This window comes from Pseudochaenichthys georgianus, chromosome 3 (genome assembly GCF_902827115.2).
Source record: "Pseudochaenichthys georgianus chromosome 3, fPseGeo1.2, whole genome shotgun sequence".
Classification (NCBI taxonomy): Eukaryota; Metazoa; Chordata; class Actinopteri; order Perciformes; family Channichthyidae; genus Pseudochaenichthys; species Pseudochaenichthys georgianus.
Window position 1 is genome coordinate 15,458,978 of NC_047505.1, and position 16,789 is coordinate 15,475,766.

General features: G+C 44.6%; 1 protein-coding gene across 1 annotated transcript in view; it reads right to left on the bottom strand.

The window, feature by feature from the left end:
* LOC117461155 (multiple epidermal growth factor-like domains protein 11) overlaps positions 1 to 16,789 on the bottom strand; it is a 147,348-nt gene that overhangs the window by 42,876 nt on the left and 87,683 nt on the right. Inside the window, exon 11 of the mRNA XM_034102917.1 lies at positions 14,231 to 14,351. Coding sequence (XP_033958808.1) covers positions 14,231 to 14,351 — 121 coding nt within the window. The remainder of the gene's footprint in view (positions 1 to 14,230; positions 14,352 to 16,789) is intronic.

Genomic DNA, 16,789 nt, shown 5'->3' on the forward strand with positions numbered 1-16,789 from the left:
TTTCAAAATCAAATGCACAATGTTAAAGGAGTAATACACAAAATGGAAAAATGGGTCCATGCAAACAGGGAGAAATGCACACAGGTTGTGGATGATGAAATCGATGATGTGTTACATGCAAATGAGGAGCTGGATAATATTGGGCCAAATGACAGTATTTCTAATATTGGTGACAAAAAAAATGTGTCAGGTGGAAGCTCTGGCCATTCAAGGTCCTCAAGGTCAACAACGTGCTCTGCACGTATCACGGCAGAGGCTGAAAGGGCTGCACTCCTGGCTTTGGAGGCTGCTCTCAAGGAAACGCATGAGCTGGAAGCTCAAGAGGCTCAAATTAGGAAGAAAAGGGAATTGCTTGAAGTGCAAAGTCAGATTGCTGCGCAGACAGACAAAGTCACAGTACTCAGAAACAGAGGGTCTGACATAGGAGTCACAAATGGAACAAATTCATATGTGTCAAAACACAAGTCTGCTCTCAAACCCTCTGCTGTGCCATTTGTTCCACAAACTTCAAGTTGTACCGTCAATCATCCACCAACAGGAGGCAGTAAAACTGCTATGTCAATGAAAGCACAATTATTGGAGCCAAACTGTCAATACAATCATCCACCAACAGGAGGCAGTAAAACTACAAAACCCACTCAATCACATCAAAATCCATACAACCAGTACAATCCACCAACAGGAGCTGCTAAAGCTGCAATGCCATTACAGTCTCAGCAGCTACAGGATCCATACAACCAGTTCAATACTGCAGCTTCAATGCCAAGTGGAACAGGGGCACGGCGCAAAGAAACCATTTCACAAGGAACCAGATCAAAAACGTATGCTTCAAATCACATCCCAAGCATGCCTCAAAGGTCTTTGCAGTCATATCCCAGTGCATATACACAACAGCAATGTATCCAAGTCGATGAGGATCAAGGCAGAATGCCTCAAAGATCTCGTCAGTCATATCCAACTGCACAGCCATCACAGCAATCAAACCAAAACAGTGAGGAACCAGACCAAGGCAATATTTTCACCATCATGCAAAAGTAAAATGACATCACAGCATTACTAGTGCAACAGCAGTCTTCATTATCATTACCCCCAAGGGACATACCAGTGTTTGATGGAAACCCTCTTGAGTACAACTTATTTGTCAGAGCTTTTGAAAATGGAGTGGAAGGAAAATCTGCTATCAGTGTAGACTGCTTATACTACCTGGAGCAGTACACTCGAGGGCAACCTAGAGAGCTGGTCAAGAGCTGTCAACACATGCCATCTGACAGGGGGTATCAAAGAGCAAGAATGCTTTTAGAAGAACGCTTTGGAAATGAGCAAAAAATAGCCATTGCATATATGGAAAAAGCACTTGGATGGGCACCACTGAAGTCAGAGGACATCAAAGCCTTACAAGCATTTTCACTATTCCTACGCTTCTGCTGTAACGCTATGGAGGACATAAGCTAGATGTCAGAAATGAATATGCCATCAAACATACGTGCTATAATCATGAAGTTACCATACAAACTGAGGGGGAAATGGAGAAACATTGATTTTGAACATCAGGAGAGATGCCATCGTCAAGCAGGTTTCAGTGACTTGGTCAATTTTATTGAGAGACAAGTGTCTGTTGCATCTGACCCACTGTATGGAGACATTCAAGACACAGTTGTCTCATTCTCAAAATTCAAAGTTGGAAATAAAGTGTCACAGGGACGCATAAAGGAGAAAGGAAGCAGTTTCGCTACATCTGTGGCAGCTGTTAACTCTGAAACTCAAAAGGAGAAATACTTACCTGATAAGTCAACAAAGGGACCTTGTCTGCTGTGTGAAGAGGGCCACAGATTGGAAGTGTGCCCCAAGATGGAAAAGAAGCAGCATCGGGATAAAATTGAGTTCCTAAAAAAGAAAGGTGCTTGTTTTGGATGTCTATCAGTTGGACACATGAGTAAAGATTGTCACAGTCGGCTGTCTTGTAAGTTGTGTAACCTGAAACATCCTAGCATTCTCCATATCCATGCAAAGGAATGGAAAGAAATCAAATCAAAGGACACACAGCAAGAAACAACATAGGATGAGTCAAGACACTACTCCCAAGACATGTGGCCATATAGGAGCCGGAGCACACGATTGCATCTTGTCAATTGTGCCTGTAAAGATCAAGGCAAAGAAAGGCAGCACAATTCTAAAGACCTATGCATTTCTAGATCCCGGCAGCTCATCTACTTTCTGCTCTGAGCAACTGATGAGGAAGCTAAAGGTGAGAGGAAGGGACACTAATTTCCTGATGAAAACAATGAATAAAGAAAGCTTTGTCAACAGTCACGTCATCTCAGGACTAGAGGTAGCTGCACTCAATGGTAACATCTATATTGAGTTGCCTGATGTGTAAACCCAACGCAAGATGCCTGTGACTCGTAATAACATCCCACAACAGGAAGACTTGTATGCTTGGCCATACTTGGACTCTGTGGAAATTCCTGCTATCGATGCTGATGTGCAGCTGTTAATTGGAACTAACTCTCCAGAAGTAATGGAGCCGTGGGAAGTGATAAACAGCAGGGGTAAAGGACCTTACGCTGTTAGAACCTTATTGGGATAGGTTGTCAACGGACCATTGAGAGGAGGCAATGAGAGTGGGAGTAGCTGCCCCACAGTGACAGCCAACCGCATATCCATTGCTCATATAGAGGAACTGCTGGTGAAGCAGTACAACCATGACTTCAATGAGAAATCAGCAGAAGACAAGCCAGAAATGTCCATAGAAGATCTTAAGTTCATGCAAATTGCCAACACTTCAGCTGAACTCAACAATGGACATTATTACTTGAAGTTGCCTTTTAGAGAAGAGGACAATGTTGTCATGCCCAACAACCGCCATCTTGCTGAGCAAAGGGTCCTCTGCCTAAAAAGGAAATTGGAGAGAAATCCAACATTCAAAGAGGAATACACCAACTTTCTTGGTGATGTCATAAACAACGGCTATGCAGAGAGTGTGCCAGAGCATCAGGTGAAAGGAAAAGAAGGAAAGGTGTGGTACATCCCGCATCATGGGGTGTACCATCCTAAAAAGAAAACCCTGAGAGTGGTATTTGACTGTGCGGCAAGCTACAAAGGTGTGTCACTCAACACTAAACTACTCCAGGGACCTGACTTGACAAATTCCTTGCTCGGAGTTCTCACAAGGTTTCGCCTAAACTCTATAGCAGTTATGGCTGACATAAAAGCTATGTATCATCAAGTCCAAGTGGCAAAACAGGATGTAGACTTTCTTCGCTTCCTATGGTGGCCAAGAGGTGATCTGACACAGCCGCTCACTGAGTACAGAATGACTGTTCATCTGTTTGGTGCAATATCATCGCCCAGCTGTGCCAGTTTTGCCCTTAGAAAAACGGCTGAAGACCACAAAGCAGACTTCCCAGTTCATGTAACAGACACCATCAAGCAGAACTTTTATGTGGACGATTGCTTGAAATCCTTGTCTTCAGAGGCAGAAGCCATGTCTTTGGTTACAGACCTGACCGCTCTATGCCAGTTGGGAGGATTCCAACTGCTGAAATGGATCAGCAACAGCAGGTCAGTGTTGGAAGCCATTGATATGGAGAAAAGAGCCAAGGAAGTGAAATAACTGGATTTCGACAGAGACAGCCTTCCTGTCGAAAGAACCCTGGGACTGCAGTGGTGCGCAAAAACTGATACCTTTAGGTTCAAGATGGCAGTCCAAGAAAGACCATTCACAAGAAGAGGTATCCTGTCGGTGGTGAGCTCGGTCTACGACCCCATTGGATTTTTAGCACCCTTCACCTTACCTGTCAAGATAATGCTGCAAAACCTCTGTAAGATGAGCTACAGTTGGGATGAGCACATTCCTCAAAACTACCGGTTGCAGTGGGTTCGGTGGCTAGAAGATCTAAGAAGACTTAGCACTTTCAGTGTGCCGAGATGTTTTAAACCCAAAGAATTTGGACAGCTCACAAGTGCCCAACTACATAATTTCTCTGACGCCAGCGAGAATGGCTATGGCACAGTTTCATACTTGAGTCTGCAGAGTGATGATGAGAAGATCCATGTAACTTTTGTTCTAGGAAAGGCACGAGTTGCTCCTCTAAAGAATGTGACAATCCCAAGGATGGAACTAACAGCTGCTGTGCTGGCAGCGAGAGTTGACAGACTCCTGAAAGCAGAGTTGCAACTAGAGCTGGAAAACTCAATCTTCTGGACAGACAGCACAACAGTGTTAAAGTATATCAGGAACGAAACAAAGCGCTTTCACACCTTTGTTGCCAATAGGGTCTCTGCTATAAGAGAAGCCACAAACATCTCACAATGGAGGTACGTTGACACAAAACGGAACCCAGCTGATGAGGCCTCTCGTGGGGTGAAGTTGGAAGTTGAACACCTTCTCACTTGCAGCAGATGGATCCATGGCCCAGAGTTTCTTTCCAAGAGTGAAGAGGAATGGCCTCTTAACATCTTGGATTCAACTTCCATCAGCAGTGATGACCCAGAGGTTAGAGGAGAAGTTTCAGTTAATACTGTCATCATTAATGATGCACCAAATGCAACAAATAACATCTCTGATGAAGACCCACAGAATGCAGTAAATCAACTGATAACCCACTTCTCCTCGTGGAAAAGGCTTAAGATCTCAGTTGCGTGGTTTCTCCAGCTGAGAAAGACGTTGCAGTTGTTGAGTCAAAAGAGAAAAATAAATACAAGCTCCAGCAGTGGACTTGACCCAACTCAACAAAAGAACAAAGAGGAAGAAGACATGAAAAGATTCAGAACCACAATGGGTGGTCACGTCTTATTTCCTGAAGATATTGACGCGGCAGAAAGTGTCATCATTCAGTACTGCCAAATGGACAAGTATAGTGATGAAATCACTGCTTTGAAAAAGGGAACATCTGCAGTGAAGAAAAGCAGTCACATTTATAAACTTGATCCGGTGCTGAAACAAGGAATCTTGAGAGTGGGAGGGAGGCTTAGCAAAGGAGCAATGCCTGAAGACACAAAACATCCAGTCATTCTTGCTAAGGACCAACACATCACCACTCTAATCTTACGCCACATTCATGAACAGTTAGGACACTGTGGAAGAAATCACCTACTTTCCAGACTTCGTCGACAATACTGGATCACCAGAGCAAATGCTGCTGCTAGAAAGATCCTCTCTTCCTGTGTTGTCTGCAGACAATATAGGGGAAAGCTGGGTGAATAAAAGATGTCAGATTTGCCAAAAGAAAGATTGCAATCTGATCTTCCACCATTCACAAATGTGGGCATTGACTATTTCGGGCCGTTTGAAGTGAAGAGAGGCTGCAGCCTCATCAAACGCTATGGAGTTATCTTCACCTGCATGGCCAGTCGGGCAGTCCATCTGGAAGTGGCCTATTCATTGGACACCAGTTCTTGCATCAATGCAATATGCAGATTCATTTCCAGGCGAGGCCAAGTATCACACATCAAATCAGACAATGGAACCAACTTTGTTGGAGCAGAACGTGAGCTGAGAGAAGCTCTATCTCATTTGAACCATCAGAAAATTCAAAACTCACTGCTTCATTCTGGAGTGAAATGGAGTTTCAACACTCCAGCCGCATCCCATCATGGAGGAGTATGGGAAAGAGTCATTCGCATGGTCAGGAAAGTGCTGAACTCTATTCTTCATGAGCAACATTTGGATGATGAAGGACTACAAACACTCCTGTGCGAAGTGGAAGCCATATTGAACGACCGTCCCATTACAAAAACCTCAGAGGATCCAAATGATCTTCAACCCCTGACTCCAAATCACATTCTCTTGTTAAAAGGCAAACCTTCTCTATTCGATGCGCTCTGAAACTACGGGGCGGCCGAGGAAAAAAAATACACATGCGTTAATCGCGTTAACATAATTGGTGGCGTTAATTGTTTTTTTGTGTTAACGCGTTATTAACTTGACAGCCCTAATTTTAATATTTGTATATGAGGGTGCTGTGATACTACTGAATTGACCTGGGCATAGGCGGGGACTCAGCCAATTTCAGGGTACAGCCTACTATTTAGGGAGGACACAGGTGCACAGCATTAGGGATTGGGAATCACCAGAGGGAAGCCACACAGTTTTTCAACCGTGCGTGTTTTCGCTTATCGTTTGTTTTGAGTTCATTTTGGTTTATTTCTTTATCACAGTTAGTTGTTTAGTTATCAGTTAAACACCCGGCTCTTGTTTTGCTGTCATCAACATGCAATCCAAATAAACATCTTAAATGCATTCAAAGAGAAGACCTGATTTGCTGTCAACACCACGCGTCTGGAAAAGCTTCACACCATATCCCTCTCTGGCAAATATTTATTGTTGTTCGGTTGCCTTTACAATGCCTATTTGAAAATAAAATCTACGTATACACAAAATTACCCACAGAGAAGTATAGGAAGTCAATCTGTTGACTGTGAACCTTTGGAAAATAACTTAACTTTTGTTTCCTTTACCATTAACATTGGTTTTATTTGGGGGTTTCTTTACTAAACTTATCTGATTGCTTGTGTTTTTTAGACCCGTTTTAATAAATGTTAGCAATGTGGTAAAATGTTCTGATATCAGCAATCCACAATGGGAATCCACTTTTATTATTTAGACTAATGGAACTATGAAAATAGGTCCCAAGTTGTAAAAACCTAAAATGATGATTCACTTTGCATGCACCACAATTAAGAAGTTATAATCAGATAACATGTTGGCCACAATCACCAATTGTAGCTTAACAAGTGATACCATTTCATGCATAATAACTATATAAATATACACATTTAAAATAAATGCACAAATAGTTCTTGCTTTCACCCAGACCTGGAAGGTATTGTTATGAATGAAGTGGATTAGTATAGTTAATGTTGAAATTAAGTAACTTTATTCTTTTCATTTTGTGCCCTTTTTGTCTATTTTTTACATGTGTACATACTTGGGCCCCCTGGTGGCCTTGGGGTTAGGGCACAACATTAAATTGCTACGGCCCTGGTTCATATCCGGCCAGGGACATTTGCCTCATAACAATCCTCATTGCCTTCCCCTCATTTCCTGTCATTTCTCTACTGTCTGCTTTATCACACAGCGTACAAATGCCCTCTAAAAATATTGTGGACGTGTTGACGTTGAAGTTATGAGTTGGGTATTAATTATACGTTTCTAATCTCATCTCTAATACAGTATTTATCTCATTTCAGTTATGACTGGCTTTTATCTGAAAGATATAAACATGTGCTGAAACATTGATCCTTGGATTTATAAATAAGAAATGACAAGCATGTGTCCTGATTTTCTTTCCTTCCTTCAGACGTAAAAATGGTCAAATATCCCTTCTTTCTTGGCCCCCAATTTTACCTCATGCTTCTTTAGGAGTCCTAACAGTATATGAACTGTATAGATTATGGAACGTTTGCTCTACATGCATCTACAAGTACAACTCATGTTTGACAAGCCTTTTTCATCAGCCTAAACTAGAGCTCCCCCTCAGAAGCTCTGAGAGAAAAAGGGCTCACAGGGTGAAGACAGACACCCACTTGTTTCAGCCGAGGTTCTCGGGCCCCTAGCCCCGCGCTCGGGCTCAGATGTTTCTCCACTTTAATTACCCGTGTTCCCCACGATGGCCCAGTGGCGCATAAATATTTAAGGATGCTGATATTGAGATATATTAGGGAAGTGAAGTGGAGAACAGAAATAAGAAGCAGGAAAAGTTCTGGAGATTGTCAAGGTCGAGATTCACAGGTGAGTTTAGAGCATTACATTACATTACATTGCATTTAGCTGACGCTTTTATCCAATGCGACTTACAATAAGTGCGTTCGACCAACAAAATACAAACTTGAAGAAAACAGAATCATATAAGTACATCAGGTTTCATAGAGCAAAAACATTTCAAGTGCTACTCAACTGGCTTTAGATGAGCCAGCCCTTTAGTGCTTTGTTAATAGTTCTATCGCTCGAAGTGGAGTCGAAAGAGATGAGTTTTCAGTCTGCGCCGGAAGGTGTGAAAGCTATCTGCTGTCCTGATGTCAATGGGGAGCTCATTCCACCATTTTGGAGCCAGGATAGCAAACCCACGTGTTTTTGCTGATGGGAACTTGGGTCCCCTTCGCAGCGATGGTGTAGCGAGCCGTTTGGTTGATGCAGAGCGGAGTGCACGTGCTGGGGTGTACGGTTTAACCATGTCCCGGATGTAGGAAGGGCCAGATCCATTCGCAGCATGGTATGCAAGTACCAGTGTCTTGAAGTGGATTCTAGTAGTTATCGGAAGCCAGTGAAGGGAGCGGAGGAGCGGCGTGGTGTGGGAGAATTTAGGAAGGTTGAAGACCAGGCGAGCAGCTGCATTCTGGATGAGCTGCAGAGGTCGGATGGCACATGCAGGTAGACCAGCCAGGAGGGAGTTGCAGTAGTCTAGGCGTGAGATGACGAGAGCCTGGACCAGAACCTGCGTCGCTTTCTGGGTCAGCTGGGGACGCATCCTCCTGATGTTGTAAAGCGTGTATCTGCAGCAGCGGGTTGTAGCAGCGATGTTTGCAGTGAAGGACAGGGTGTTATCTAGGGTCACACCCAGATTCCTTGCAGTCTGAGTCAGGGAAACAACAGAGGTGCCAATGTTGATTGTTAGGTCAAGAGTGGGACAATCTTTTCCCGGAAGGAAAAGCAGTTCAGTCTTGTCAAGGTTGAGCTTGAGGTGATGATCAGACATCCACTGAGAGATGTCAGCTAGACAAGCAGAGATGCGTGCGACGACCTGGGTCTCTGAGCGGGGAAAGGACAGAATTAATTGGGTGTTGTCAGCGTAGCAGTGGTATGAAAAACCATGCGGGCTAATGACTGATCCGAGCGAGTTTGTGTACAAGGAGAAGAGGAGGGGACCAAGAACAGAGCCCTGAGGGACCCCTGTAGTTAATTGACAAGGGTCGGACTTGGACCCTCTCCAAGTAACCCTGTAGGTGCGGTCTTTGAGGTATGAGGTGAGGAGGGAAAGTGCAGAGCCTGAAACTCCAATAATAATAATAATAATATATTGGATTTATATAGCGCTTTTATAGTACCCAAAGACGCTTTACAATATGAGGGGGGGGGGGGGGGGTAGATAGACTGGGGCAGGTAGACAACAGACTAAGAAAAACAACAAAAACAACAAAACAAAACACAGTGGCAGTCAGGAGGAGGTCGAAAATGAGTGGGGGGGTGTTTTACGGATAGAGAGAGGTGAAAAGATGGGTTTTGAGGCGGGACTGGAACAGAGTGAGGGACTCGGACTCACGGAGGTATTGGGGGAGGGAGTTCCAGAGCTTTGGGGCGGCCACAGAGAAGGCTCTGTCTCCAAAGCTCCGGAGATTGCCAATGGGGGTGGAAAGCAGGCCGGCCGAGGTGGATCTGAGGGTCCGGGGAGGATGGTAGGGGATGAGAAGGTCAGTGAGGTACGGGGGGGCCAGATGGTGGAGGGCTTTATAGGTAAGGACCAGGAGTTTGTAGTTGATGCGGTGAGTAACGGGAAGCCAGTGTAGTTCTTTGACGACCGGGGTGATATGGTGCCATGATTTAGTGTGGGTGAGAAGTCTGGCGGCTGCGTTCTGAACACGCTGGAGTCTACTGAGGGAGGTGGAGCTGATGCCGTATAGGAGGGAGTTACAGTAGTCGAGGCGGGAGGAGATGAAGGCGTGAATGAGTCGCTCAGCTGCGGGGCGGGTGAGATAGGGACGGATTTTGGCAATGTTGCGGAGATGGAAAAATGAGATTTTGACAACTTGGCGGATGTGGGAGTCAAGGGAGAGGGTGGGATCGAATATAACCCCGAGGTTGCGTGCCTGGGTTGAGGGGGAAACAGGGGTGCCATCGATGGTCAGTGTGAGGTTGGGGGTTTTACTGAGGGTGGATTTGGAGCCGATGAGGAGGAGTTCAGTTTTATTGCTGTTGAGTTTAAGAAAGTTTTTTTGCATCCAGGATTTCAAGTCAGTCAGACAGGATTCAATGTGGGTGATGGGGGGGTTATGGAGGGATTTGGTGCTGAGGTAGATTTGAGTGTCATCGGCGTAGCAGTGGAAGTCCAGGTTGTAGTGGCGGAGAATCTGACCAAGGGGGAGGATGTAGATGATGAAGAGGAGGGGGCCGAGTACTGAGCCTTGGGGAACACCTTGGGTGACTGTAGCGGTGGCAGAGGAGTGATTATCGAGGGAGATGAAGTGGGATCTGTCGGAGAGATATGACTGGAGCCACCTGAGCGCAGTACCTTCGATACCGATGTCTTGGAGTCGGGTGAGCAGGATGTTGTGGCTCACGGTATCAAAGGCGCACTCAGGTCGAGGAGGATGAGGATGTTGAGGGAACCGGTGTCAGCAGAGGTGAGGAGGTCATTGAGGACCTTGACGAGTGCCGTTTCTGTGCTGTGATGGGGACGAAAACCAGACTGAAGGGGTTCGAAGAGGTGATTTGATTGAAGATGGCGGTGAAGTTGTTTGGAGATGATGCGTTCTATTGTTTTGGAGAGAAAGGGGAGGTTGGAGATGGGGCGGTAGTTACTGAGGGATGAGGGATCCAGACCGGGTTTTTTGAGGATGGGAGTGACAGCAGCAGTTTTAAAGGCAGAGGGAACGGTTCCTTGGGACAGGGAGGAGTTGAAGAGGTTGACAAGGTAGGGGCAGAGGACGGGGAGGCAGGACTTCAGTAGAGGGGTGGGAAGAGGGTCAAGGGAGCAGGTAGTGGGTTTGGAGGAGCTGATCAAATTGAGAATTTCAAAGGGGGAGACCAGAGTGAACTGGGAGAGGCGGCCGTGGGGAGGGGGAGTCGGGAGGTCAGGGGAGAAGGAGGGAGAGATTGGAGAAGCAGATAGGGAGTGATTAATGGCAGTGATTTTGTCCGAGAAAAACTGGAGGAATTAACTGCATAAGGTGGAAGTGGAGGAAGTGAGGGTGTCGGCACGGGGTTTGAGGAGCTTGTTGACGGTGGAGAAGAGGGGTCCTGGGGTTGCGGGAGGGGTCGGTGAAGATGTTGGAGAGGTAAGCTGATTTTGCGGCAGTGAGGGCATCTCTGTAGGTGGTGAGATGAAGTTTGTAGGATTGGTGGTGAACTGTGAGGGATGATTTTTTTTGTTAAGCGTTCAAGCTGACGGCCGGTTTGTTTCATTCTACGGAGTGCAGGGGTGAACCAGGGAGACGAGGTTGTAAAGGTGACAGTTTTCCTTTTGAGGGGGGCCAGGCTGTTGAGGGAGGTGAGAAGGGTGGAGTTGAGGTGATTGAGTAGGTCATCAGGTGTGCTGAGGTTCGAGTCCAGGGGGAGAGTAGAGGATAGCAGGTGGGATAGGTGCTGGGGATCGACAGAGCGTAGGTTACGGAAGGTGATGTTCCTGGAAGGGGGGGGGGGTAGCGGACAGGGGAGGTGATGGCGAACTGTATAAGTTTGTGGTCAGAGAGGGGAAAGGGGCAGGGGTGGAGGTCGAGTACTGGGAGGTTGGTGGAGCAGACAAGGTCAAGGATGTGTCCTTTATCATGGGTGGGGAAGGTGACATGTTGGGTAAGTGAGAAGTTGTCCAGAAGGGAGGAAAGTTCAGAGGCATGTTTGCAGGTGGGGGAGTCCATGTGGATGTTGAAGTCACCAAGGAGTAACAGACGTGGGGAGAGGGATGAAGCAATGATGAGGAGTTCAGTGAGATCAGAGAGGAAGGAGGGGTCCGGTTTGGGGGGCCGGTAGATGAGGATAACTGTTAGTGAGGGAGGGGCTTTGAAGGCGAGGAATTCAAAGGATGGTACTGAGGGGAGGGTGAGTTCTGTAATCCGGATGTTCTGGTTGTGGATGACAGCCAGCCCACCACCACGGCGTGAGGGGCGGGGTTTCGTGATGTAATTAAAACCAGGAGGTGATGTTTGGTTGAGGGAGAAGAAGTCGTTGGGTTGTTGCCAGGTTTCAGTGAGCAGAAGGAAGTCAATCGATTTGTCCAGAATTTGTTCGTGAAGGATGTGGGTTTTGTTGGTAAGTGACCGGATGTTGAGGAGGGCGAAGTTGGTCAGGTGGGGGATTGGAGGGGTGGTGGCAGGGTGGAGAGGTATGAGGTTATCCAGGTTAGCAACACGGGGGTGGGGAGGAGAAGGGGGGGTGGTGGTGGAGCAGAGGTGGGGGGCATGGTGGTAGGGAAAACTGGTTTGTTATGCGTATTGGGAGGCGGAGGGGAGTGGAATCCGCTCCGGGTATTCTGTGGAGCTGGGAATGTGGGGGAGCAGGTTGTGTTGGGAGGCGGAGGGGAGTGGAATCCGGTCCGGGTATTCCGTGCAGTGTAAGAGGAACAGTAGGAGGTGCGCTCTGATGACGCCTCAGGTGTGCGACAGTGTGTTGGGTAGAGCAGATGGATGGTATGGATTGTTGTCCGTGCTGAGAGTAAACGAAACTGCGACGAGTGCTTCGGTGGATGTAGCGGGGTCGACGGAGGAGATGTCTGATGTCTGATGACTGAGGTGGATAACGGGATGGAGGATTTATTAAGTGACAGAAGCTGTGAGACGGTGTATTTCAGCATGATGACAGGCGGAAAGGCTGGACGCAGTGGGTTAGCGGCGACCGCGGCTAGCTGCACAGAGGTAGATGATTCCCGTGGAGACGAGGAAAATCCACGACATGGGAGGAGAACGTGAACAGCGGGACGGAACAGATGCACCCCAGATACGAAGGCAGGAGGCAGAGAGAGTCCAAGGATGTTGTGTGCGATGGGGACAGACAGGAGGTAGGTGATGTAGCAGATAGCAAATAGCCACCCGGCACTTTGATGGGTGAGGGCAGCCAGTTACAGACAGCAGCAGAGGCAGAAGTCCAAAGTAACTTACAAAAAGTCCAAAGTAACTTACAAAATGATAGCTGGTGTGAAAGAGGGTAGCAGAGGCAGAAAAGCGGCGAACAATCAGCGCCAGCGTCCTTTCTCGTCATGCACATGTTCTTGGAGAGTGCGAAGGAGGATCTGATGGTTCACCGTGTCGAATGCAGCAGACAGGTCCAAAAGGATGATGACAGAGGAGAGGGATGCTGCTTTGGCAGTGTGCAGTTCCTCAGTGACAGCAAGGAGGGCAGTTTCTGTGGAGTGACCTGCCTTGAAACCAGACTGGTGCGGATCCAGAAGGTTGTTCTGATGGAGATAGCAGGAGAGTTGTCTAAAGACAGCGCGTTCAAGTGTTTTAGACAGGAACGGGAGGAGAGAGACAGGCCTGTAGTTTATAACATCTGACGGGTTGAGAGTGGGTTTCTTTAGGAGAGGGTTTACTCTTGCCTCCTTGAGACTGTTTGGAAAGTGACCAGAAGTTAGAGCAGGAAAGAAAACCAAAATTAACAACAAATAAGGAATTTATTGTAATTGATAAGGGCTGCTCTGCCCATTATTTTCTCTATGTGATTGTGAATTTAGTTTAAAAATGTCAGAAAATGGTTGTGAAAAATGGCCATAACAATTTCCTAAATCCATTTAAATTTGGTAATTCCTGCAGTGGCTCAGTCAGTAAGGGCTTGGACTGGGAGCCGTAGGGTTGCCGGTTAAAGTCCCCGAACAGACTTCAAATATGGATTGTGGACTGCTACTGGGAGAGGTCCCAGTTCGCCTCCTGGGCCCTGCCGTGGTGCCCTTGAGCAAAGCACCCCATTGCTCCCCGGGCACTGCTCCTAGCACTAGACTTCTAGTAATAAGATGGGTTAAAAGCAGAGAATGCATTTCACTGTGTGTGCTCTGCATGTGTGACCAGAGGGTTTCATCCCTCCGATTCTATTCTAATTAATTGACCAACAGTGAAAACATGAGAAATACAAAGAAAAGCAGGAAACCCTCAAAAAATTAAGAAAACCTAAACTTTGGTATTTCTTAGGTTAGAAACCAATAGTGAAATTCAATGTGGTGTAAAGTAGCTGTATTTTTCTTTAAAATGTAAGTGTTTGTATTTAACTTGAGAATGTAATTAATCTCTACAAAATAACAGGGAAACATTAAACAAAAAAAAATACTACAATACTAATACAATACAATAAGTTTTTACTTTTTTTAAACATAATTTTTTAGTGTAATATTTAGTGTGTATTTGTTAAATGTGACACATTTAGATTGTGGTTTAATTTAAGATTTAGAATAAAGAACTCGTATTAGTAATGGAGTATTTTTTGTTGCTGCTAAAGGATCTGAGTACTTCTAAATTACTGTAATGATTAGTTGTGTTTGAAAAAGGAATAGTTTGGAGAAATTGAGTAAATAAAAGTGTAGGACCAGTGTACCTTCTCTGCAGATGCAGGATCCGTCAATGTGTGAGCAGGAGATCTCGTTGTGACATGAGCAGGAGGAGGTGCAGTTTGTCCCGTAGAGGCCGGCGGGACAGCTGATGGAGCAGTCGTCACCCTACACACACACACACACACACACACACACACACACACACACACACACACACACACACACACACACACACACACACACACACACACACACACACACACACACACACACACACACACACACACACACACACACACACACACACACACACACACACACACACCACACACACACACACACACACACACACACACACACACACACACACACACACACACACACACACACACACACAGAAACTGATGAACATCTTCAAAATACATGTTTTAACCTCAGTACTTCAGTTTTTCTACTTTCCTGTGTCCACTTTGACAAATGTTCCATCCACAGCCTCCATTGGACTCCTTTGTTTACTTCTGTAACATAGCTACAGATGTTGCACTCAAACACAGTGTTTGTGTTTGGCTAAGGGGCGGGACAGCTCTTAGCAGTTGACCAATCACATCAGAGATGACTGGGCTCTGGTTTCAGACAGAGGGTGAAAAAAGGTGCTGCAGCACAGGCAGTATGAGACAAATAAAGAGCTTTTTGAACATTAAAGCATGGAGACATGTCCCAGTAGAGACACTAAATACTAATATGAAACCTGGAAATGAGCAGAATAGGGCCCTTTAAATAATGTATATCACTCATACCAAAGGCTTATTTAATTTTTAAATGATGCATTTAATTATTTTCAAGACTTTCACTTACGATTTGAATAAATGATGTAATATAGTATATCGAGAAATGAAGAAAGGAAGAAGGCATACAGAAAACAGTTAACCGAGTGTATTATCTTGAGCTTAATGGGTAAAACATTATCAACAGTAAGGAGACCATGTTCTCAGTAACAATACAAGTTAATTAGAGACATCTTAAAATAAAGTATGGACTTTCCATAAAATCGCTCCTGGTTTTTGAAAAGTCCGGATAAAAAGTGTGAAACATATGCTAGATCTTCAAAAGTTCCACATTGGAAACAAAAAGCAGTGTCCGTGGCATGTCTTTCTACCAACACAAACAGTCTTCTCTGTTATACTGTATATCATAGATGTGAAAATGACGTTGTGTCTGTCAGCTAAATAAATAAATATAAATACAGAGATGTTTTTTTCTTTGCCTCTTGAATTCTTCATGAGCCGTCCTGTGACTGAGCGCACAGGTTTTGGAGTTTTAGTAACAAGTTGACAGACAGCAAGCTCCCACTGCCTCTCTCCTGCAGCTTAGCTCCAGGGAAACAGGTTTTGCTCAGGGTTCACCTTTGAATTTATTATGAGCCCACGACTGCTTTGAATTTGATGGCGGAGATGCAGCAAACAAGCGCATGTATTATGGAGGAGGGACGCGATCATCACTGACTGCATTCCCTGCAGAGGAACATGATGTCTGTGCTTGTCCAATCAGCAGAGGACATGGTCTGAGACAGCTTGGCATTAGCAGGATGTCTAACCTTATTCAGCACGCTATGAAACAGGCTCCATGTAAACCTAGAGCTCCGGCATTGATCAGATTCTTCGACATGTAAACTGTGCTAATTAAAGCAGCCCGCTCACAACCTGCTGCCTTTAAATCGCTATTAATCTAATATTCACAAAGCCAGCCAAGTGTGCAAAGACAGGAGAAGAGAGAAGCCTTATTAAAATGTATATTAAAAAAAAAACAAGACTTTGTTAATAAATAATGTGTGTGGGCCCGATAACGCGTATCATCAGAATTTCAAAGGGGAAGTGATCTCTGGAATAATACATACATTTGGATCGATTGATGCTGATATTTATCGTGCATTTTTTATCTTCAAAGGGTTTGTTTGGAGCTTTATCAGTATTTCTTTCTCATATCAAATACTAAATCAGGACGAATAAATAAATAAACTGGTAGGTTTTTTTTGTTGCTAAAAACTGTATTCGGATTATTGTAATCACTTTAAATATCATATTCTTATAATAACAAGATGGCTAGATCCTCTACAAAAAACGACTAATACCACAATGTCGAAAAACAATTCTGATCCTCATTATGTTGAGTGGCATATTCTTTAAATAATGATTATTTATAGTATATATATAATAAATAATATAAATATATATATATATATTTATATATTATTATTTATAATATTTATATCATCTTATTTAATATTTCTGAAATATTTACATTATATTATATAATTGCGTTTCATTATTCATGCAATAATGTGTTCATCACAGAGCTATTTTGCTTAATCTATAATAATAATACTTCATGAATTATTCACTGATTTAGATGTAATGTGTTCTCAGATCTTAGAACAGCAAACTGCCTTGGATTCTTTTTAAATAAGTTGAAGATGTATTATTTTTATTTGACTTTTGATTTGGTTTCATTTTAGTGCTATCATTGTTAACGTTTTATTTGATTTGTGGTTTTCTGACCTAACTCTTTCTGATTTAGTTTGTAATACTTGTTTTCAAAATAAAACG